Consider the following 23138-nt stretch of genomic DNA (forward strand, 5'->3'; position numbering starts at 1 on the left):
CTATCGCATGCTGGGGGCCGCCCAGCATGCACAATGGCCTGCCCAGTGGCTGTGACTGCAACTGTGGAAGACACCCTGCAGCCACAGCTAGGCTGCGTATGCAGACGGTCAGCTACCATTTTTCTCATCAGTGCGTCTGCGTGTGACGTCATGCCGGTTTCCCCGAAAATACTGCCGACCAGCTACCATTTTCCCTGTGCCACTCACGTAACGTTCAGTTGCCGCCATCCACACTCCCCGCGAAGGCCTCTGCCTGTCAATCAGGCAGAGGCGGTCACAGCCATTGCGATCACAGCGTATTTGGCAGCTGCACACACACAGGACAGTACCTGTTATTGCGGTCACATCAATTAGTGATGTGACCTGAATAACCCCCATAGTACCCACCATAGCTGTTGGGTTATAATAGACTGGTAAGAGTGGAAGGAAGGACACTGGGAGAAGCACCATCATTAATTACCAGAACTTTCTTCATTTCTGAAATAAATGCAAAAATTGATAGTGGAATACAGGTGGAAATAGAGTGCTGGACAGAGCGGTCGCATTCCAGCAAGCTTGCCACTTGGTGGTCCAGCCTTTCTTATAACAGGCCCTCAAAACATGCCAGAGTTGCCCCAGCAAAAGTGATGGATCCCAACGCTGAAGTCTCCTCTCACCTGCTAAGCAATGACCCCAGGCCTACCCATCAAGGTGAGCAAGGATGTGGGTGGAAAGCACTGAGACCGCATGGGACAATCTTGCCACCTGCATGTTTCCCACCTGGCTGCACCTAAAAGAAAGAACAAACAAGTGGCCTTTTGTCCCAACACAGCTCACTATCCTGCCTCCCACTTACCCAGACATTGTTGGCCCGGTCTCTCCCACAGTGCAGGGATGAGTTCAGCCCTGACAATAGTTGGCAGCACAGGATGCCGAGGCAACATGGTGGGATTAAACTGACTATGGACGAGCAGCTTCCTCCATGGGTCTGCTGCAGATTTTTCTATTTTAATTTTGACAGGTTTTTTAATCCCTCCTTCCCAGCATCAGTTGCCATTGTTATAATAGGTTTGGTATGCATTACGGGTGGTCGGGATCCCGGCTGTCAGGAGACCGAAGCCGCAATCCCAACAGCTGGAATGCTGGCAGTGAGTGCAGCGAGTCCCCTTGCATCGGGCCTGGTGGCAAGCTTCGCTTGCCACACTATTATATTCCCCCTCGGGTGGTGGCGTGGACTGCCACCTGAGTTATAATTCCAGGATTCGGCTGGGATTCCGACCGCCGGCATTTCACCGGCTGTTGGGATTCCAGCGTTGGTAACTCGAATCCTGGGAACCCGACAGCTGATAAATTAACCGCATCCCGTTATAATTTGCACTCTATGACTTTGTATATTGCTGGATTGATTTTTTTATACTATACTTACCATTGTTTTAATACTGCCTTTTATGCCACTGTTTTTTGCTCTTCTCTTACATTTTCTTCCTGTAAACCCCACTGTATGCTATACCTCTACTGTTTGTACACCTCCATGGGCAGGATGTACTACATGTTGGTCTATTCATACAGTGTATATCATACTAAACACAAGTGAGATGTTCCCATATATGCCTTGGGTCCTTGTATGGTTTATCTCACACAGTGTAACCTTTGGAGTGAGCCCAACATGGCTGCCTCACCTGGTACGCTAGTGGATGGGATGAAATATACATGGATCTGATGGTTACATTTGGGACCCTTCTCCAAGCAGGTGGCTGCAAACACCCCAGTTTGTGTCATCAATTCTAGGTGTGACCTATTCCACCAATGGTAATCCAGCATAGTGCGCCCAACACTGCCTTGCCTGGTGATTTTCATGGGTATAAATATATAACCCGGACAATTTATTACCAAAAGTGGCTACTCCACCCTGCATTATGTCAACTCTCTGGGTTTTCCTTTTTTATTTTTGCGTGGTTTTTCTACTTGCTGTAATACTAAATTCTTTGTTCCATGTGCAATGTTTTTGATATGAGTAAAGCGCCTTGAGTCCCATAGGAGAAAGCGCTATATAAATACAATTATTATTATTATTATTATTATTATCATTATTATTAATATTATGGTGTATTTAAAATTCATGGTTATGTTGAAATTGAATAGAAGGTCTATTGGATGACAACTGTTTGTCCATGGACAACATTCCTTCACAAGACTAATGCAGATGTGGGCTTTGAGAATTTTCTTGCTCTAATTACTAAGTTAGCTCGAGTTAAATATAAGAAACTAATGTTGGGTAAACACTATCCAATGGGGCCAATCAGGCCGATTGGCTTAATAATTGTATACTGTAGAGATGGAGTGTTTAAAGCCGATACACAGCTTCAAACTCTCCTGCACACGTGATCTCATTTCCGACCTCCCAATCCTATTCAAGATATAGGCCCAGATTTATCAAGCCTTGGAGAGTGATAAATTGCACAGTGATAAAGTACCAGCCAATCAGCTCCTAATTGCCATGTTACAGGCTGTGTTTGAAAATGACAGTTAAGAGCTGATTGGTTGGTACTTTATCACCGTGCAATCTATCACTCTCCAAGGCTTAATAAATCTGGGCCATAAAAGGGAGAGTACACATTGAGGAAGAAATTGCTCAGTGTGTACGCATATGCACCAATCCGATAATCACTCCATTGGATCGCACTGTATGTCGCATCAGTGGCACCCATCTAGTAGTTTGTACCCAGCGTTACTATCTCACTCTCTTAAATCAAGTTGTGGTGAGGGATTTTAAATTGCTACCAGACAATTGCACCACAGTAATCATCCTTCGGTGCTGTCCCCTTGATTTCTTTCATCATCTGTCTGGGAGAGATATATGTCTGCTCCAATATTTAGAAATTTGACAACATTACTTAATTCATGAATGAAACAATAATAATAATAATAATAATAACAACAATAATTTTATTTATATTGCATTCTTTCTCCAACAGGACTCAAGGTGCTTTACAGACATCAACAACAATGCACATAATACAGAAGTTTTAAGTAATACAGCAATAGACAAGCCGCACAGACATAAAAAAGAAAATGTAGAGCGCAGAGTAAGCATTATTGTAGTCGGATTTTTGTAGGCATTTTCAATTTTCCACCTTCCACCTCCACAAGGTACCAGGTGCGGCAGCCATCTTAGGCGCACTGCATAGGATTACCCAGGGTGAAACAGTCTACCCCTAGAAGAGATGACACAAAATGGGGTGAGTGCAGAGTCCTAACGCTCTGAGTAGGGTCCCAGCAAAACCGTCAGGTATATGTATTTTTCATCCCATCTACAAGCATACCAGATGAGGCAGCCATGTTGGGTGGTGAGCCATACAAGGGCACAACGCATATAAGGGAAAACTGACACTTGTGTAGTAGTATGATATACCCTGTACGGGAAGATTCATGTGAAGTACATCCTGTCACGGAGGAACCATCCGAGGCAACCATCTTGGGTGCACTGCATAGGTTGCTGCTGGCAGGGAGTGCAATCAGTGGAGGTACACATTACAGGAATAGCACACAGTGGGGTGGAAGTACCCTGTAAGAGAAGATAAAAAAAAGTACACGGTAATAAATTTGCAGGTAAGCAACTGAAGGAGGGAAACTATGATAACATTATTTTGATGAAATTATAAATGTTCTGGTCTCCTGGGAGCAGTGTGGGTGGGTGTGAGAATGTGTGTAGCACGCTAATGTCTGATGGCAATGTCCCTGCTGAGCCTTGTCCTAGTGCCCATCCACCTCAGCTCCCTGCTCCACTTGAGTTCTTAGATAGAGGGGAGGTAGGCCTGGGCCTGGTGTTCTCATGGCAGAGTGTGAGGTCACATAATGATCCTGAGCTGCAGTGTTTGTGAAACTTGTTTAATTTCGGATTCTAGAGTAGTCCAAAGTTCAATTCCAGTTCAAACTACGGTTCTAACTGCACTCTTGAAATACAGCCTTCAAATGCATCCTTAACAAATGCAGACAAAGCCCTGACAATAATGTTCTTAAATACTAAACACTACATCAGCTGGCACAGGGGGAGGTGGGTTCCTCAGGATGTTCAGCTATAATTAACAGAGAGGGTTTTGCATTGAAGACAGGATCACAGACAATTGCAGACAAACTTTCTTGGGATGTGAAAAATGTAGCCATAGAAAGGTCGCAAACTCAGATATATAAATGTGAAGATGGTTTTACCTGTGAAGAAAGGAGAGATGGGAATCAATTCCAGTTCTAACTGCATACTTGAAATACAGTAAATGCTTCAAATGCATCCTTAACAATGCAAGCAAAGTGAAAGTATATGTCTGGAAGGACTCCTGGGCGTCTTGCAACCAGGGACAGCACACCCTCCTTCTAAGCAGCAATACTCCACCTTCCTCACTGAGTGACATCATCTGCTGCCTTCAGTCTGGGACATAGCTGCCGACATACTGGCTGCCCCCTCTGAGATAGTCAGCCAGGTTGGTGATGTGTGACAAATGGCATGATAAAGTGGGCAATGTGTGTGTGTGGTGGTATGTGATGGTACATTTGCATCATTATCCGTGTGGACTATCCACCCGCTATACAATATTTGTGTCATTATCCGGGTGGACTATCCACTTCACTTGGGAAGAGGGTGGCCTCTGGGAGACTTGCCCACTCTTCTGGGTATCCAGGAGAGCCAACCACGATCCAGGAGAGTAGTCCTGCTCTGCATCATTCTCCTAGCTCATCACTGAACTGAAACTGAGGAAAAGCATCCATGGGGACATTTTTAAGCATTTTAAGCACCCTCTAACCCTGGTTTGACCTAATGCTTATGATGTTCCTACTAGCAGCCTCAGGAAGGTGGAGTGTTGATGTGAGTGGGAAGGCTCATCAGAATCTGACTTCATTCTCTCATTGTTCCAGGGCCCAGGATAGAGTAGGGAGACAGTAACAACTCAGCTGTAAATTAGTTTTCATAAGCTCACAAATCTCTGATAGCAGTGCAGCACTATTACTCATTGTAGCCCAATATCCACCGGGAAGCTTTGTTTAACTCATCTTAAACTCACATTTCTTCCTCAATTAAGGCATCATTGCTGGCCTAGCATAAAGCTATTTTCTCAGGCCCCAGTTTATTTTACCACAGACCTATTGTACAGATGGGTCCACATACCTATACACCTTTCCTAAAATCAAGCCACACGGCCTATTTGGGGTGCCAGGGACTCTGCGACTTAGCCATGCCCTGTGATTTTTCTTAAAATATGCTACTTTAATCTGCTACTTGATACAAAAAAATTTGACACAAAAATATGTGGGAATCCATCCAATCGCTACCTATGATGGAGTGTCTTAGTCGTGCTAAGCATCTCGTGTGATATGAGAGGCAAAAAAGAAAGGTGTATGTGGACACATATGTATGTGTACCCTCTAATGTAAAAATGATCTTCCATTGATTACATTTAACAACAACACTGATTTCCATCCTCCTTTACATACCAGTCTCACACACAATTACCCCACATTACTAGCAGTGCCACACCTAGGGATTTCAGCACACTGAGAATGCCCTGCCCCCTTTACCACCCTCATTCTTACTGGCTTTCTAGGGAGAGCTGTAAGATTTCAGATGAAAGGATCTTCTTCACTGGTCAGGGACCATACCACTGGGGCAATGGTAAGCAGCCATGTCACTCCCACAACCTTTGGCCATGGATGTAAGTATTGTATCACCCTCTGTACAGCCCTGATTGTTACATCTCATTCATTTTTCCAAATACACTGCCTCCTGGCACTTAATTCACAGTTAAATCATGGCACTTGATTTAGTAATATGAGCTGAACTCATTGTACGTCGAATTGAAAGTTTTATATTTTAATCCTGTGGCTCCTCTTATACATATGCCTGGTTCATAAAATGCTACCACTCATGTGGCCCTGTACAGGAAGTAAAAAGATAATAGGGAGGGTCTATATGGGACCTCTACTGAAGGGGAGACTTAATTATTGCAGAATAGAACAATTGTCAGAAACACAACAGCTAATTACAATTAATGTGGGTGACACTTTCTTGTAATACTCAGCATAGAAAGCTGTCATTTGCGCACCTAAGAGATTCACTTAATTTTTATCTGAAAATTGTTGGAAAGACTACACTATGATCTGGTTGCTTTAGTCACAATTATCTTGTATTGAGTATGTTACCCCTAATAATTAAATTTGGGGTCTATTCATGAAGCAGTGAAAAGATTGGAGAATTGAGCCAGTGGAGAAGCTGTCCATGGCAACCAATCAGCATTGAAGTAAAATTTATCATTTGCATACTATACGATTGTATGGAGCAGCTGATTGGTTGCCATCAGCAACTTCTCCACAGGCTCGCTTCTCCATTCTTTTCACTGCTTCATGAATAGACCCCTTAGTCCCCTACCTCAATCAAAGAAAAGTAAACATGTAACCAATAAAGTTTCTAAACTAAATATAAACATTTGCATGGAACCACAGCAACCGATCAGCAATTTAATTTTTTTTTGTCCGGTGTGTCTGATTGGTCACAGTGGGTAAGTGTATATTTTGCACCTAATTGTAAGGTTAGTGAATGAGTGGTCAATTCGGACCAGGACGCTGTGACCTGGACTGCACGTGTGCACACAGAGAGATGTGACGGCATCTCACTTATGCGATTGCCACTGACTGACTGACAGGCAAAGGCGGTCGTGGGGTGGGAGGGGGCACTGCGGCGACATAGGGGGGTGCATGGTCCGACTACTGTTTGACAGCACACGCAGCTGCGGCTTTTTTTTTAGCACATCTATGATCAACTCATCTATGATCGGCCCCTGAGTGCCTACCCTTTATTGTTGAGAGGACACAAACAATTTTGTGGAGTATACGGGGTAATGCCCACTATGTGAATTAATATACCTGACCCCAAGAGATATAAATGGATATTAGATCCTGTTACAGAAAGTCATGTTGCATAATAATAATAATAATAATAATAATAATAATAATTATTATTATTATTGTTGTTGTTGTTATTATTATTATTATTATTTTTACCATCAATAGTTTTCATGTACTTCTTCTTCTTCTTCTTATTATTATTATTGTTATTATTTGATTATCTATTACTATTTGCATTTTATTATTCTGAAACTGTGGCATGTTCATGTCACGTTGTTAGGGCAATTAGGATGTAACATGTTCCCAGGGGAGGAACTAACACTTCTAAAGTGCGTAGCCTCCCCAGTTCCTTCCCTCCACCATAATTATGCCTGCATCGCCATGTGTATCAGAGACTATTGTGCTTAAGTTTAGCTACCTCTGTATTTTATAACAATGTTTTAGATAGTGTGGTCTGTGCCTGGTAGTTTTACGTCCTATGCTCGTCTGACATTGCAATATTGTTTACCAAGAAAAAATAACTGTACACAGAGGGGGTAATTCAGAGTTGATTGCAGCAGCAAGTTTGTTAGCAGTTGGGCAAAACCATGCGCACTGCAGGGGGGGGGGGGGAATGTGCAGAGAGAGTTAGATTTGGGTGTGATGCGTTAAACTGAAATCTAAATTGCAGTGTAAAAATAAAGCAGCCAATATATACACTGCACAGAAACAAAATAACGCACCCAAATCTAACTCTCTGGACATGTTATATCTGCCACACCTGCAGTGCACATGGTTTTGCCCAACTGCTAACAAATTTGCTGCTGCAATCAACTTTGAATTACCCCCAGAGTACGAATCCTAAGTGAATCCATTAAAATTGGTATTGGGAAATCCCAATCTTCCAAGACAGACAAATATCTTTCTCCTTAGATGGGTCACGGTGGTATATGCCTACATGCCTATTGGACTTAACACTTTCCCAGTGCTTGAAAAGTGTCAGGTGTGTAGGTATAGAGCATGGAGGCTTGCAGAACTAGAGGCCACGTCAAAGTTTTGTTATGGAGCAAGTAATCTCCATAGTCAAACCATACCTCCCAACTGTCCCGCTTTCAGCGGGACAGTCCCGCTATTCGGACCCTGTCCCGCTGTCCCACCCGCGGGCAGCAGTGTCCCGCGGGTGAGGGGGCAGTTAGGGGAGGCTTTGATCACCCGCTGCTCTGCTCTGCAAAGCAGCCGGTGATCACTGAATACATGCTGTGCGCACGCGCACGGCATGTTTTCAGAGCTAGGAGGGGAGCGGAGGCTGCCCAGGTGCTGTGAGAGCGCTGGGCACGCCCCCAAAAGAAAAAAAACCCGACCATTTGACGAGGCCACGCCCACTCAAGCGAGGCCACGCCTACTACAGTCGAGACCACGCCCCCTTTTCAGATCGAAGCGCGGCTTTGCCGCGCAAGAGTCCCGCTATCGACAGGGCAAAAGTTGGGAGGTATGGTCAAACTCCTATTTTACTTCCCTTGACAGTCACATATTTTAAAATTTTTCCATGATTTCCTATTTTAGAAGTACCTTTTAAAAATTCATGGAAAGTAAAATCTGTTTGGCTGGGTCAGTAATTTTCCCAGCTATTCCCACAGATCCTCAAAACATTACCAGTGGGGGGTACCTAAGACTAGATTTTAGAAACACTGCCTCAAAAGATTCCCATATATAGTATATTTTGCTGATATAATGCTATATAACAGTCATTTTTATTTTTGTGTTGCTGCTGATCAGTACATCATAATGTTTCAGCAGTGAACCAAAAAAATCAAACTACTGTTGTTGTTTTGTTTTTTGTTTTTTGCTGTACAGATTTTTCTCCACCATACAGTATGTAAATATTATTGCCCAGATTTATCAAGCCTTACAGAGTGATAAATAGCATGGTGATAAAGTACCAGCCAATCAGCTGCTAAGTGTCATGCTACAGGCTGTATTTGTATTTGTAACAATTAGGAGCTTATTGGTTGGTACTTTATAACCATGCTATTTATCACTCTCCAAGGCTTGATAATTCTGGGCCTTTATATGGTAGACCAAATTGTTTAACACAATTAACTATTATAGCTTATTACAAATTGCCTTTTGTGTATTTTCCGTATTTTATTTGACATTGAGGGCAGTTTAGGACTATTTCTTCATTTCACACTTTCTTGCATTTTACACCATTTTTTTCGAGTCCCTTAAAAAATATAAAATGTAGGTTTAATGGACTAACATCCTTTGAAGGAAAACTTGACAAGGCCAGTTGTTTTGATGATTGTTAAGTACTAAGAAAATAGAAACCAAATAAAACCCAAGAACAGAAATTCCATCTAGTTTCCAGCTGTAACCCTGTCCTTCTCGCTAACACCTATTTTTCCAGAACCAACTTGAAATCATTGTACACTTGAAAACAGAATTGTCTCATATCCCCAAGAAGAAAGGGGCAAGAGGTATGCAGTTTTATTCATGAAATTACAATACACATCAAGTGAAAAGAACAAATTATCTATATTGTAGATCTAAAATTAATACATAAAAGTTTTTATTTATAAAGCATAAAAAAGTTTAGAAAAAAACAAGAACAGAGAAGAGGAGCGTAAGTCAACATACATAAAAATATCTAAAAAAATACAGATTTCTTTTAACTTTAATTTACTCCTAACGCTTATTACATTATACAGTGGCTACAATATCTACTTCAACATTTATGTTGCGACCAAATACATAATAGGCAAAGTGATTCTTTTTTATGTATTGGTGTGCGCAGATATTTAGCCCTATCTGATCCTTTTACATTTGTGTACCAACCAGTCATTTACTGTACCTAAGCTTCTAAAACTAGCTAATAGTTACTTTTAATGCAAAATGTAATTTATTTTTGCATATATAAGAATAGGATCACTGGAATCCTTTTATCTAGAAAATAAATGCAGTTTTTCATTAATAATATCTTAAACACAGACATCATCAGTGTTTCCTCCATTCATACATTCACTTTGAGGAACATGGACAATTTAAAATAGACAAGGGACAAACTGGGGGACAAGTCAATGTAGCTTAGTATATTTAGCCACTGTACTTCTAATGAGAAGATGTAAAGAAAAACATTATCCAGTAAACCTAAGTACAGTACCAAACATTCTAACAAAGATTAAGATCCTGTATTGCTCCTTATTGTTTGGTTTTTGGTGTGTAAATATGACACCGTTTATAGTAAAGTGATTGTTACAGTCATATTTAGAGATATTAGTTATACCTGAAAGGGTTCTTTGCTAGAACCAATAACACTTTGATTTGTATCATACAAAACAACAATACACAACAATCTGGTCTATTAGCAGCAAATCAGTCCTTATGGGCCAATACTAGTCCAGCATCCAAGGATAATTTTATGGTGTATGATAAAACACAACTTTAAATCCAGCACCATCAACCAGTAACTTATGAGAAGGATTCCAAGAATATAATAGTCATTTGTTATCTCTCTACTCTCTAGCAAAGTGTTCCAGGATGTGTATGAATGTATTGTAGCATTAATATAATTCTGAAGGACATATGTCTAGTAATAATTCCTGTATACTAACTAAAGCATGAGAAACGTCAGTTCCCTTTAGAAATCTTGCAACCCTGTAATGTCAATTGCAATAGGGGAGAATACTGTAAGGTACATTCATAGATGAAAATATATGACACAAATTGTTTCAGAATAAGACCTGCACAGACAATTGTAAGACTCAATTAGATGGCTTTTAAATGCTCTCAGAATAAGACATATTGATAGAAATTTGCAAGTAATTTCTTAAATGGGAAGGAGTAAACAAAAAAAGGCTGGATACAACAACAATACAACTTACTGTTTCAAGGGTCTAAATGGGGGACTGACAAGGTTACAGGATAGTTGTAAATATAGTGCAGAATAAAAAATAAATAACACTTTCCATGCCAAAGACACTTTTTGGAATGTACCTTAGATTGCTCAAGTATAAAAGAAAAGAAAAAGAGAGTACTGTAGTTAATAGTGCTGGTAATTGTGCTAGGGACGTTCAGCCTACGCTACAGTCACACTGAATGCTGCTTGGATTGTCTTTCCTTTGGGACCATTAATGGATTTTAAAGAGAATAGTTAAAAAAAACCTTATGCTACCTACTACCGTAAATCCATATTTAATAATAGTATAAAAATATAAATATTTTAATATCTGCCTATGGTGCTTTTTCTAATTATGCATAGTGATTTAGAAAAATATCTTGTGAAAAAAATGCAATAGTAATAAAAGCATAGAAACATACAATATTCTTTAAGAAATCAGGGATAGCCTTAAACCTAGAAAATCTGTCTCTAGATAAATGAAGTTGTGCAAAGATGTAACCAAAGGAAATAAAACCTATTTTGTTAACAATAATACTTTTATAAGTTTTACATTATTTATAGCAACCTAACATTGTAACTGGTCCTAACGGCACATAATTAGGGAACTGGTCTCTATTGTTTGCCATGACCTAGAATGGCAGATGGCCCTAGAGGATTAAGAGACCGGCTGTGCCTACTCACTCTACCACCATGAATGCGAATATTTCCCTTAGTTGAACTAGGGGCTACAGTCACAGGTTCATTTCTCAGTGATGAGGAGGTCTGGCCAGCACCCCCACAAGTCCGGCTAGAATACGTTGTCTCTTTAGATGCGCTGAACAGTTGTATGCCCTGCTGCATAACACTTATAAACATTTGTGCAGATTGCTGATGTTGCTGTGACATTAACAGCAGATTTGAGGCAATTTTTTCTAAAATTGCATTTTGCTGCATAAGGAGTTCAGAACTGGACTTCTCTGAAGCCATAATCTGTTTGAGAGATTTATTAATGTCTTTCACGTGACCATTGAGAACATTTAACTTCCTGGACATGGTTTTGCGAAACTGGCTTTGCTCTGAGTAAATGAGAGCCGTGTGCTCGCTGATGTCATGCCTCATCGCTGGCGGTATCTGGTCGCTGTTGAATGGAGGCATCATGGGCAGTTCATTGAACGTCTCATCGGAAACAGCTTTTTGCACATTTGTGTTATGCTGTTCTTCTTTTTCGGGATGTACATCTTGTAACATAAAGTAATCTTTCTGTTTGATGGATTCAATATGACTTGAAAGGGGAGCCATATATAGTTCTTCTTTTTCTTCTTCTGGGTCACTGAAATCTGACTTGTCTTGAAGAACATCAGTCAATGCCATTTTGGTCGATATTCCTAAGTAAAAATAAGCAAAACTGTTATATCACATCATAATAGATTACTTACAGGAGATGTCCACCTTAGGACAATCCTTTTATTAATTATATCTGTCCCCTCCATTATTCCCCCATCTGGAACCCTCCTGTCACATGAAACTGAGAACTAGACCAAGATTTTAGCTGGTAGACTAAAGGTACCTTTAGTTTAATGCAATTAGCACCCATCTTCAGGTTTCCGTGCTGCGATTAGGCCACAGCTGGTGGGACTGTCCTGTAATACAGAAGCCCTGGGATATTTGGACTGCATAGCGTCTGATCATGGAATTCTCTCTTGGTCATAGTGCTATTCTAATATTATCTATAATTTATATGTAATTATATGTAATTTATATAATAATGTCAGTCTTTGTAGCTTGTTTGGTTTGGCCTTGGCGAGGAAGTTCTGATGATAGTTTATGGCAGTTGTGCTTGTCCGGAGTTGATAGATAGATGTTTTGTTCTATGCTTGGACCTTGTTTATGTAAAATCTATTGCATTGTGTATTATATATTCTTTATTTATATTTTGAAACCTGTGAACATGAGCAATAGACAACACTTAGCTCATATCTCACACAATGAAGGGCTCATAGAATACCTTATGAAAACCTGTTCAGGTCTTGTGTCTTATGTTTAATTGTTTTATTACTTTGCTGCATTTATTTAATTGGGCAACACTTGGGGTGGTATCCTATTAGCTGCAGTGAGTTACCACAGCGAAAGGATCCCCCTGGGGCTATCCGGTTAGCCTCTTAAGGCCCATATAGACGGGCCGCTGCAGGAGAGATGTGTGCTCTCCCGCCGCTCAGCACAGCGCGATGTGTGCTGAGCATGCGGGGGGAGACGGTGGGGCCGCTCACTTCACCCAGCGGGTGAAGTGAGCGACCCGCTAGATTGGCCTGCATGCAGGCCAATCTAGCAGCAGCGATAGCGATGAGCGAGGCTGCGTATCGCTATCGCTGTAGGGAGTACACACGGAGCGATAATGCTGAAATTCTAAGCAATCTAGTCAGATTGCTTAGAATATCGCTCCGTGAGTACCCCCCTATACACTGGCGCTTATCAGTGATTCTGCTTCACATGCCTTAGGCATGCGTAGCAGAATCCCTGATAACTAGCCCCAGGAGACCCGTTATCGGACAGTAACACATGGGTCCGCGATGTTATCATGGATCCCATGTGTTATCAGCCGATAACGGGTGATTTACCGCATGGTAAAAATGGACTGTAATTGGTTCGCCGTTGTTAGCGTGCGGTAAATCACCACACCTAATAAAATACAGCCCTTGGAGAGAGATAAAGTGGGAAAGTTGCCCAAAGCAAGCAATCAGCTGCTAACTGTCAATTCAAAGACTGTGCTAGATAAATGACAGTTGGAAGCTGATTGGTTGTTTTGGGCAACTTTTTTCCTATTGTGTCTACAAGTGTACTTTTGTATGACTACAAACACGTTGTAGTGTGTACCTATGTTAACCTTTCTGTAATTGTGTTATGACAGTCTATACAGTAGGCATATTCTGTTTAGACAATTAAAAATATTTACCGGCCAAAAATTATAATTTTCTATACTTTGGTTGGATGACAATTATCAGCTGATTACCGAATACATATTTAAAGCTACTAATAACATGAGATTTGTATGTTTCCTCTTAATAAAATGACCGCTATGAGGTCCCAGACAGGACAGTTATATTTTTGTTAATATTGGCTGAATTTGCACTTTATAATAAAGAGGCAGATGTACAGTACTAAGCCTTGGAGAGTGCTAAAGTGAAGAGATATAAATTACCATCCAATCAGCTCCTGTCATTTTTCAAACACCCCCTGTAACAAGGCAGTTAGACGCTTTGGCTGATACTTTATCTCTCTCCAATGCTTAGCACATCTTCCCCTGTAACTGGTTAGCTTAAAGATTGCACCTGTCTTAAAGACCACTTTGTTATTACTAAATAATTTACATATACCTCTAATACATTACTTGTAGTACTTTCAACAGGCTATTACTACAGTTTGCAACTTGAGGAACAATAGGGTTCATTGACCCTCATGATTAAAGTATACTTGCCATATTTTTAGCTTTTAGCTTTTAATATTTTTACACTTGAGAGACCATGTATTCACTAAAACTATAGCTAGTACATATAAAACAGAACATATAAAACAAACAGATGTTTTACCAGAATACAATGCAACACATTCAGATTAAAAATGTATATATATAGTTGATATTTTGAAGGCACACTAATTTAGCAAAGTTGAAATTTCCTACGAAATGGAACTATATTTGGAAACAGGTAATGCATTGTTGAAGCTTGCCATTCTTAATAAATACATTTATGGATTAAAGAAGAGGAAGCCATGTTTTTCCATTGGAGATGACAGGGTTTATTATATTATATTGTAGTTTTTTATGGGTGGGGCTCATTTTCTATGGATGATCAGTAATCTATATTGTGAAAAAGGCATAACTATACATTCTAGCTCTGTGGGAGGGGAGGATCTATAAAAGCTTGGAGAGAGAATAAGTGGAGAGCGATAAAGAACCAACCAGTAGTTTTACAGATGGAGCTGCACTCATCTAAGGCGGCTCCATCGCAAATGAGCACTCCCGGCATGACTAGGCGATCCGTCCGCCTAGTCACACACCGGGAGTGCACAGAGACACCCCCATTGAGAGCGTCTCTGTCCGGGCGCATGGACAGAGATGCTCACCATTCAAGTGAATGGGGTGTGTCTGCGTCGCAGGCACATGCGCCAAGATGGACGGGGATGCTCTAGGCGATAGGTGCGCCTTAGTCACAGACTGAGCCAAGACTAACGTGGCTCCGTCTGTAACTCATTTTACAGGCTGTGGGGTTGATGTATGAAGCAGCTTCTACCTATAATTTTATAGAATGTACTTGATAAATACTAAGGGAAAGCTGATTGGTTGGTACTTTATCTCTCTTCATTTTATCTCTCTCCAAGCTTTGATAAGAAAAAAACTCCAACACCCCCTCTCTCATTTTGGTGGGTTGTTAGTAACAAAATCTAATCTATTCTATTAAGATTATTGTTTCAATTTTACAATGTTTATATAATGTTCTTTTCTTCCACATGTTCTGTATTTTTCTCACCCCCTTATATCTGCATGTGTCGCACTAATCCTCTCCTCCCCTCTGTGCATCCATTGTTCTAACCCCTTATTTGCATGTCCATTATTGTGCTCTACCCTCCTTTTCAGTATGTCTATTCATATGCTTTAGCCTCCTCATCTATATGTCTGTTCATGTGCTCTACCCTCTTTATTTATATGTCCATTCATGTGCTCTACCCTTCTCATCTATATGTCCATTCATGTGCTCTACCCTCCACATTTAGATGTCCATTCATATGCTCTACCCTTCTCATCTATATGTCCACTCATGTGCTCTACCCTTCTCATCTACATGTCCATTCATGTGCTCTACCCTTCTCATCTATATGTCCATTCATGTGCTCTATCTATATGTCCATTCATGTGCTCTACCCTTCTCATCTATATGTCCATTCATGTGCTCTACCCTCCTTGTCTATATGTCCATTCATGTGCTCTACCCTTCTCATCTATATGTCCATTCATGTGCTCTACCCTCCTTGTCTATATGACCATTCATGTGCTCTACCCTCCTTGTCTATATGTTCATTCATGTGCTCTACCCTTCTCATCTATATGTCCATTCATGTGCTCTACCCTCCTTGTCTATATGTCCATTCATGTGCTCTACCCTCCTTGTCTATATGTTCATTCATGTGCTCTACCCTTCTCATCTATATGTCCATTCATGTGCTCTACCCTCCTCATTTATATGTCCATTCATGTGCTCTACCCTTCTCATCTATATGTCCATTCATGTGCTCTACCCTCCTCATCTAAATGTCTATTCATATGTTCTGCTACCCTCATCTCTAGGTCTATTCAATTTTAGACAAAAATCAGGACCCCTCTTCAGTTGATATTTGTGGTGGTCCATGGTACTCCATGGTACATAGATATGGTAGTCCAAAACATGTGGCCCTACACCACTTATCTTTCCTGTGCTTATGTTATCTGTTTCAAGTGGCACCATTTTTGGCAGTATAGAGTAAAAGCAAATCACACAAACTACACACGCAGAACCAAAACCATTATTTATGCACAAGTTCAGCTTCATAAGATCCACCTTGTATCTGGAGGAAAATTTCGTCAAATTGGGTAATCTTGAGAGGAAAATATAATATTGATTTTTAACAACTCATATAACAAGTAATTGAATTTCAAAAGGAAAATATTTTATTTTTTCCTGGGTAAAACTGAAAAAAACATACAGCCAGATTCTTAATATGTGCTTGAAAGTCTAGACTTGGAAACGGTTGATTTGAGTGTTGATTTGATACAAGCAACAATCATCTCTTTTATGAGCCAAACAGAATGTATTGGGCTCTGTGCAGAATTAAGGTTACAGGTGTTATCTCTTTGCTATTATCTCGCTATTCTGTGCTATTCTATAGACATTCTTCCACTGGCTGTTTTGGAAACACAGAGAATCATAGTAAAAGAAATATCTGAGCACATACTGTACTTTAATCAATTTCAAAGCACCAATTGACGAGCAGGACTGGACTGATAATAGAAACTGGCCAAAATCCAATCTCCCTGGGCTATTCTGAGATGGGAAAATCAAGATATATTCTTGGCAGTGACAGAAAATGTTCAAATAGGAAGATTACTATTACAATAGCTTCCCATAGCCTGAGCTTAAGCGGGTGGTAAAAATGTAAGTACGAATGTTTATCTCTTTAGCGGAACTTGTTGTTTTTTTTACAGTAATAACTGTACATTTTTATATTTTATGTCAAAAATGTTGGCGATTTCCGCGTCAGCATTTTCTATTGTACTCAAGGGTGATGGCACTAGATGCAGCTGGTAAAGGTAATAGGCATTTTAGATGTAATTGTTTTATTAGATAATATAAACCACAAACTATTTTTTCACAGCTGTTGAACTTCTAACTGCAACATGAATAGGGAATCAAAACTCCTAGCTAATTAAATTACCCGTTCTGTTAAATAAAACAAAACTTTGTCATGAAATACTAAACAGATGGGTCGCTGATTTGTTTTTGAGCCCCAGAGCTTATCTCTGCTGCTCTCTGGCCTGAGTGCTGATGTGGATGATTTGATATCACATTGATTTTTCTATTTCTCTGCTATTACCCTTCTGGATATGTTGACAATCCACTTGGACTAATGGTATAAACAAACAAGGAACGGGTTGACAGAATGAAAGGCACGACCTGGATGTTAGTTAAGGAAAATAAAATTCAGATGTTCTCTAATGTTCTCACTTTTGCTTTACATTCTATTTTGCCATAGTTTTTATTTATGAAACGCTACTGTATGTTTTGGTTTATTGTGATCCCCAAGGTTGCACTGTCTTTTAGTGTCATAAGTGCAACAACAGCTGGATAACCTGTGATGAATTTACCCCGCAGGGGCAGATTAAGAGAGGAGAGGACCCGTGTCCAGGCTCCAGTCATCTACTGTATATGTACAAATCACCAGGAAAATGGTGCAGTGGCCATTTTCCCGGGTGATTTATTTCAGCAGAGCCAGCCACAGCGGCACTCCAGAGAGGTATGTATAATTATATGGGAGCAGTGTGTGCGGTGTCGGCCACTATGCACCTTTTATAGATACGTAAATGATACCTTGTTGTCATATGACAATGACAGGGGCGGAACTTCTGGCAGTGCAGTCAGTGCATTGGGGCCCCGCCGCACTGAAGGGGCCCACAGCCGCTGGCATTACAATGAGTCACAATGACTCATTGTATAATACCGCCACGGCCGCCAGCTACACGCCTGTCCGCCCGCAAGTCACAACGCAGTCAGCAGCGCTGGGCTGACTCACTGCGGCAGCCTGGCTGGAGAGGGAGGATGGGTCCCAGCCGCAGAGGGAGAAGGGGCCGACCCTCCCTTGTACTGACTTACAGGTCTCACTGGCTGCTGCTGTGAGGAGGGAATGATCTCCCTCCCATCTCTCTCTACAGCGCCTCCTTCTCCAGACATCATGCATTGTAGTGTTCCTCTGCGCAAAGCTGTCAATCAGGAAAGCGAGGAGGGGCAGCTAAGTCAGCTCCTCCCTCTTCCTGTTTATATTCTGCCCTGCCCCTCGGCTTCTTCGCTCTCTCTCTCTCAGTGTTTTGGCGCCGGGGATCTGACAGCATCACACCAAGATCTCGTGGCAGTCCCCTGGCGCCCACTGTCATAATGGGAAGGAGGAGCAGCAGCAGGTGCATGTCATTGATTCCCTGTGTGCCTGTGAGTCAGCCATTTGCTTGCAGTCTTGCACTGCTGCAGCAACAGCCCCAGGTAGGAATTAGTTGTGTGTGTCTGTGTGTGTGTGTGTGGGGGGGGGCACCACACTCTAGTTCCGCCACTGGACAATGACATATTTTAATTGCAGAATGTATTGTGTTAATTGTGTCTACACTGTATTAAACTAGGAATGTAACTACTTAAGGTATGTGATATAGATTTTTACAACTCAAAAACTACATTTTCGTAGTTGTAATAGAACATTGAGAAGATTTCATGCATGTGGCCATTCTGGGGCTTGCTAAAACAGATGCCATTGATATTAGTGTAAGGTCACTTAGGTTAATAAAGCATTCACAATTCTTGTAAGATAACTCCAGTACCAGGGGTTAGGAATGTAACTTATTGATGCTTATTTATTTACTAGTCACCAGCCCCTCAAAATGATGGAACAACATAACTGTAATCAGCGCTGTAAAGTGCCTCAGAATATGTAGGTGCTATATAAAAAATTGTCAATTTATCCTATATAATAAAAGGATAACGCTGCTCCTCACCTCTATGGTGCTGTGGGTGCCCAACAAAGTAGTTCAAGTGTCCACCGGCACCCACAACACCAAAGAGATGAGGGGCAGGGGTGTGGATCATAGGGTTGACAGTGACTAGGTCGACAGTCATTAGGTGGACCACTATTGGTCGACAGTGACTATGTCGACACCTGGAATAGGTCGACATGGGAAAAAAAATGTGGGTGTTGTTTTCTTTGTAAAGTGACTGGGAACCCCATATAGTGCACCATGTCCCCTCGCAAGGCTCGCTAGGTTACAATTTGTAATCGTAGTCCACGTGGATCGCAAATTATGAAAAAGTTTTTAAAAATGGAAAAAAATGTGAAAAACTCATGTCGACCTTTTCATGTGTCGACCTTTACCAGGAGCAGCATTATACTTTAATCACATAGGATTAATTAACAGATTTTTATATAGCACCTACACCTACAAAGAATTAAGGTTAAAAAAGGGTTGAGATTTCCTAAAGGATAAAATAAAAAAGGGGCAGACTAGATGGGCCAAGTGGTTCTTATCTGCCGTCAAATTCTATGTTTCTATGTTTCTATATTCCGCAGCACTTTACAAAGAATATTTACTCATTACATCAGTGTCTGCCCCAATAAAGCTTACTTTCTATTTTGCCTATAACATGGACCCCCATGCACACTAGGGTTATTATTTTTTATTAGAACCCAGTTAACTTACCAGTATAACTTGGGTGGGTTATATTGTTTCTGTGCAGGGTAAATACTGGCTGCTTTATTTTTACACTGCAATTTAGATTCAGTTTGAACACACCCCACTTACATCTGCCCCACCTGCAGTGCACATGGTTTTGCCCATTAGAGAACATTTTTGCTGCTGCGATCAGGTCTGAATTAGGCCCATTGTTTGTTGTTCCAGAGGACCACTATTTTCTGCTTTTGGTATTAAATAAATGTAGTAAGTAAATTATACAGTTATAAAATTATTAGTAAATACACGCATAGTATTATCAGCTGTAGTATGTAAGAGAAGTATCCCCATAATGTTCACATTTAAAAGAGTCCTATATTTCTAAAACTGTCACACAGGTACCATTTTTCAACCTAATGAGGTCACTGTTTTCCTCTGTTCTTCTGTTTCTAGAGAGCAGAAAGCAAATCTTGGTGTTTGATATTAGTAGTGTATAGATTTAAGAAAAAAAAGTCAATGTTATGTATATATATTTTTCTTTTACCTTAGTGATCAAAGACAGTGTTATTTATTATGTGGTTTATGGCAAGATATTCAAAGCCAGATAATAATCCAAGCTTCACGGAATTATGGTTTATGTAGTCATTTCATTTTATCAGTGAAATAAATATTGCAAACAATTCTTGAAATTCAACCTGTGAAAGTCATTCAGACATCTCCTGGAAGAAGTTATTGGACATCATGAAACCATAGTATAAAAATAATGACCCACTGCAATGAGAATGTAGTACGCAGTGCTGATACCAATGTCAAGAACGTTCTTGGAGGGTAATAATATTTCTGTGTCACTACACTTCTGTTTGCTGGATGTGATATACAGATGGAGCAGTCTGCATTGAATCATTTAAATCTCTTGACTTTACTCCAAGTAGAGATATTTCATCCCAAGTGTTGCTGTAACTTTGTGACAACTGTACCCAGGGAGAATGAGAGCTCAGATGGTCCCAGGTGTGTGTGTGTGTGTGTGTGTGTGTGGCGGTGGGGTGGGGGGTAGGTTGCTACACCCCCTTTGAAAAATTAAAAAAAAAATTGCATTGGCAATCAGTGCAATCATTCCCTGCCTCCAGTAACATTTCTCCTCTGCCCACTATTGTTGGCCGCTGTATAGCAGCGCAGCGGCACTGCCTTCGAGCAGAGAGAGAAGACTGCTGCTGCTCAATGGTAGCAGCCTCCTTACCTAACCCTGCTGTGTGCTGGGCTGCAGGGGAGCCAGGGAGACTGCTGCCACTGAGCAGCAGTGTCCTCTCTCTTACTGGCCAAGGTACTGCTGCGACTGCCCTATTACAGGTGGGGGTGATTGCACTGATCTCCCTATACCTGCCTCAGCAGCTGACCGAGGTCCAAGTAAGTAGTAACGCTCCCTTCCCCCCACTTCTCAGCACCACGCTTTGCACCATACAATTGTCAATTAACGTCTACTGCATCTGAAGAAACAGTTATTATAGGTTATAATGATGGAAGAGATTAGATTTTTTTTCACATAAATTGTTAAACATGTTAATAAAATACATGGAGTAACCAGTGGTGCATGTAACACGGGACGGGATGGCGTTCCATTAAGAAATCAGTAACTGGTATGCCATACCCCCTATCAACTTACAGCCAGATGGATGCAGTTTGTCCTGTTTCCATGTCTGATCCCGCATCAGCTATGAAAAAGGGAAAATCCCCAGGGGACAAAGAGAAAAAGAAGGAGGCGGGACAATAAAATGTATTATGTGCAGATGCAGCGCTCATGACATCATAATGTCACCCTGCTGGACACTGCAGAACAGTCGAGCCTCCATGAAGATGGAGCATCATCATTATTGTGCAGCAGGAGGTAAGTGTGGACTGGGCTGGGGAGACATGGGTCGAGGTTGGGAGGCTGGAGATACAGGCTAGGGAGACAGAGGATGATGAGGACCAGCTGAGAGACATGGGAGCAATGATGCTGAAAGACACAGGAGGTGAGGATAAGGTTGATATACACAGTGGAGAAGGGCATGCGGCTGAGACAAAGGGTGAGACTGAGGGACACAGAGCGGATAGCTGAGAGACAAAGAGGAAGAGGCTGAGAGACAGACTAAGGTAGGCTGAAAGACACAGGCGAGGTGGGAGGCACAGGGGACAGGAGGTTAGAGCGACAGGAGGCTGGACAGACTGGAAGCTTGGGTGATGGGGCAAGAGGCTGGAGTGATAAGGCAGGAGGCTGGAGAGATACAGGGGACAGAAGGCTGGAAAGACATGGGAAAGGAGGCTGTAAAGACTGGGCTGGAGGAATCACAGTGCTGGGGGTAGGAGGATGGAGAGACACAGGGTGAAGGAAGCTGAAAAGACAGGGGGCTGTATAGACTGGAGGTTGGAGAGGCAAAGGGGCATGAGGTTGAAGGGATACAGGGACCAGGAGGTGACACACTGGGCACGAGTCTGATTGAACCTCTTTCTCATGATGATTTCATTGGTTATATTCCTACACAAACAGGCATCTTCCAGACCATGTGATCTCCTACACGAGTAGTGAATGCTGACTGAATACACTGTCTACCCAGGAAGAGGTTTATCTTCAGCCAATAGTTAACTTCTGGGTGAAGAATCCATGTTTAGTGAATGGCCATATGTAGTTCCATACTCAACTGAATATAAGCAGCAGAACTTGCCGGTGATAAGTTGTTTGTGCTGCACTATGCCATGCTGAATGCCACAGCTCACTAGATGACTGATTGATCATCTGACAGTTATCAGATCATGCAACCTTTCACCAGTGAACCAAGTTCCCAACTCCTGTCTGTGAGTCATTGTGACCAGTGTTTGGAGCTGCCGTGTAATGTATGGGGTGACACAGTTTTGCAGTAGCTGCGCAATAAGTGTTATGGAGTGATACTGTTTGTGAGGGTCTACTGCATACCATGGGGTGGCTGGAACAGATTTGAAGCTTGGAAACAGGTACATGACCACCTTTACAAAATTGTTCTACAAGGCCCATAAATGCCTAATTATACCCCTGGACGAGACTTTAAGGGGGCGATTCAATTATGGCGCACGCTGCCTGATGGCTGTGTAAACGAATGTGCCGAGCTATTCAATTGTTACTCTGATCAGACTCCCATCAGCCACAGCACACACATTTACTGTGTTCCAGCAGCCTCCGGATGTGCTAGAAAAAGTGTGTGTAACGTCCGTAGTTTGGGCACCCAAACCCGGGTTTTAAGACACCCAAACATGAACTTTAAAGGAGCTGTCAGTTGTGTAAAAGGCTAATGGTCATCCGATAGGCGAAACAATTGAATAACTCTGATAGACGCTTATTCGTTTAGACAGCCAGCAGGGGGAGCACGCCACAATTGAATCGGCCCCTAAATATACTTTACGGGCTACATTAAAAAACTTGTATAAAATGAAATTCAAACACAATATGAATTG

At 41.5% G+C, this 23138-nt stretch overlaps 1 protein-coding gene across 2 annotated transcripts in view; it reads right to left on the reverse strand.

Moving 5' to 3' along the window:
* Window positions 1-9292: 9292 nt before the first annotated feature.
* SEMA6A (semaphorin 6A) overlaps window positions 9293-23138 on the reverse strand; it is a 223238-nt gene continuing 209392 nt past the window's right edge. For both annotated transcript variants that reach the window (XM_063964176.1, XM_063964175.1), the window contains one exon: window positions 9293-12111. In XM_063964176.1, the coding sequence (XP_063820246.1) occupies window positions 11360-12111 (752 nt within the window). In that variant the 3' untranslated portion in view covers window positions 9293-11359. The remainder of the gene's footprint in view (window positions 12112-23138) is intronic.

This window comes from Pseudophryne corroboree, chromosome 1, assembly GCF_028390025.1.
Source record: "Pseudophryne corroboree isolate aPseCor3 chromosome 1, aPseCor3.hap2, whole genome shotgun sequence".
Taxonomy (NCBI): Eukaryota; Metazoa; Chordata; class Amphibia; order Anura; family Myobatrachidae; genus Pseudophryne; species Pseudophryne corroboree.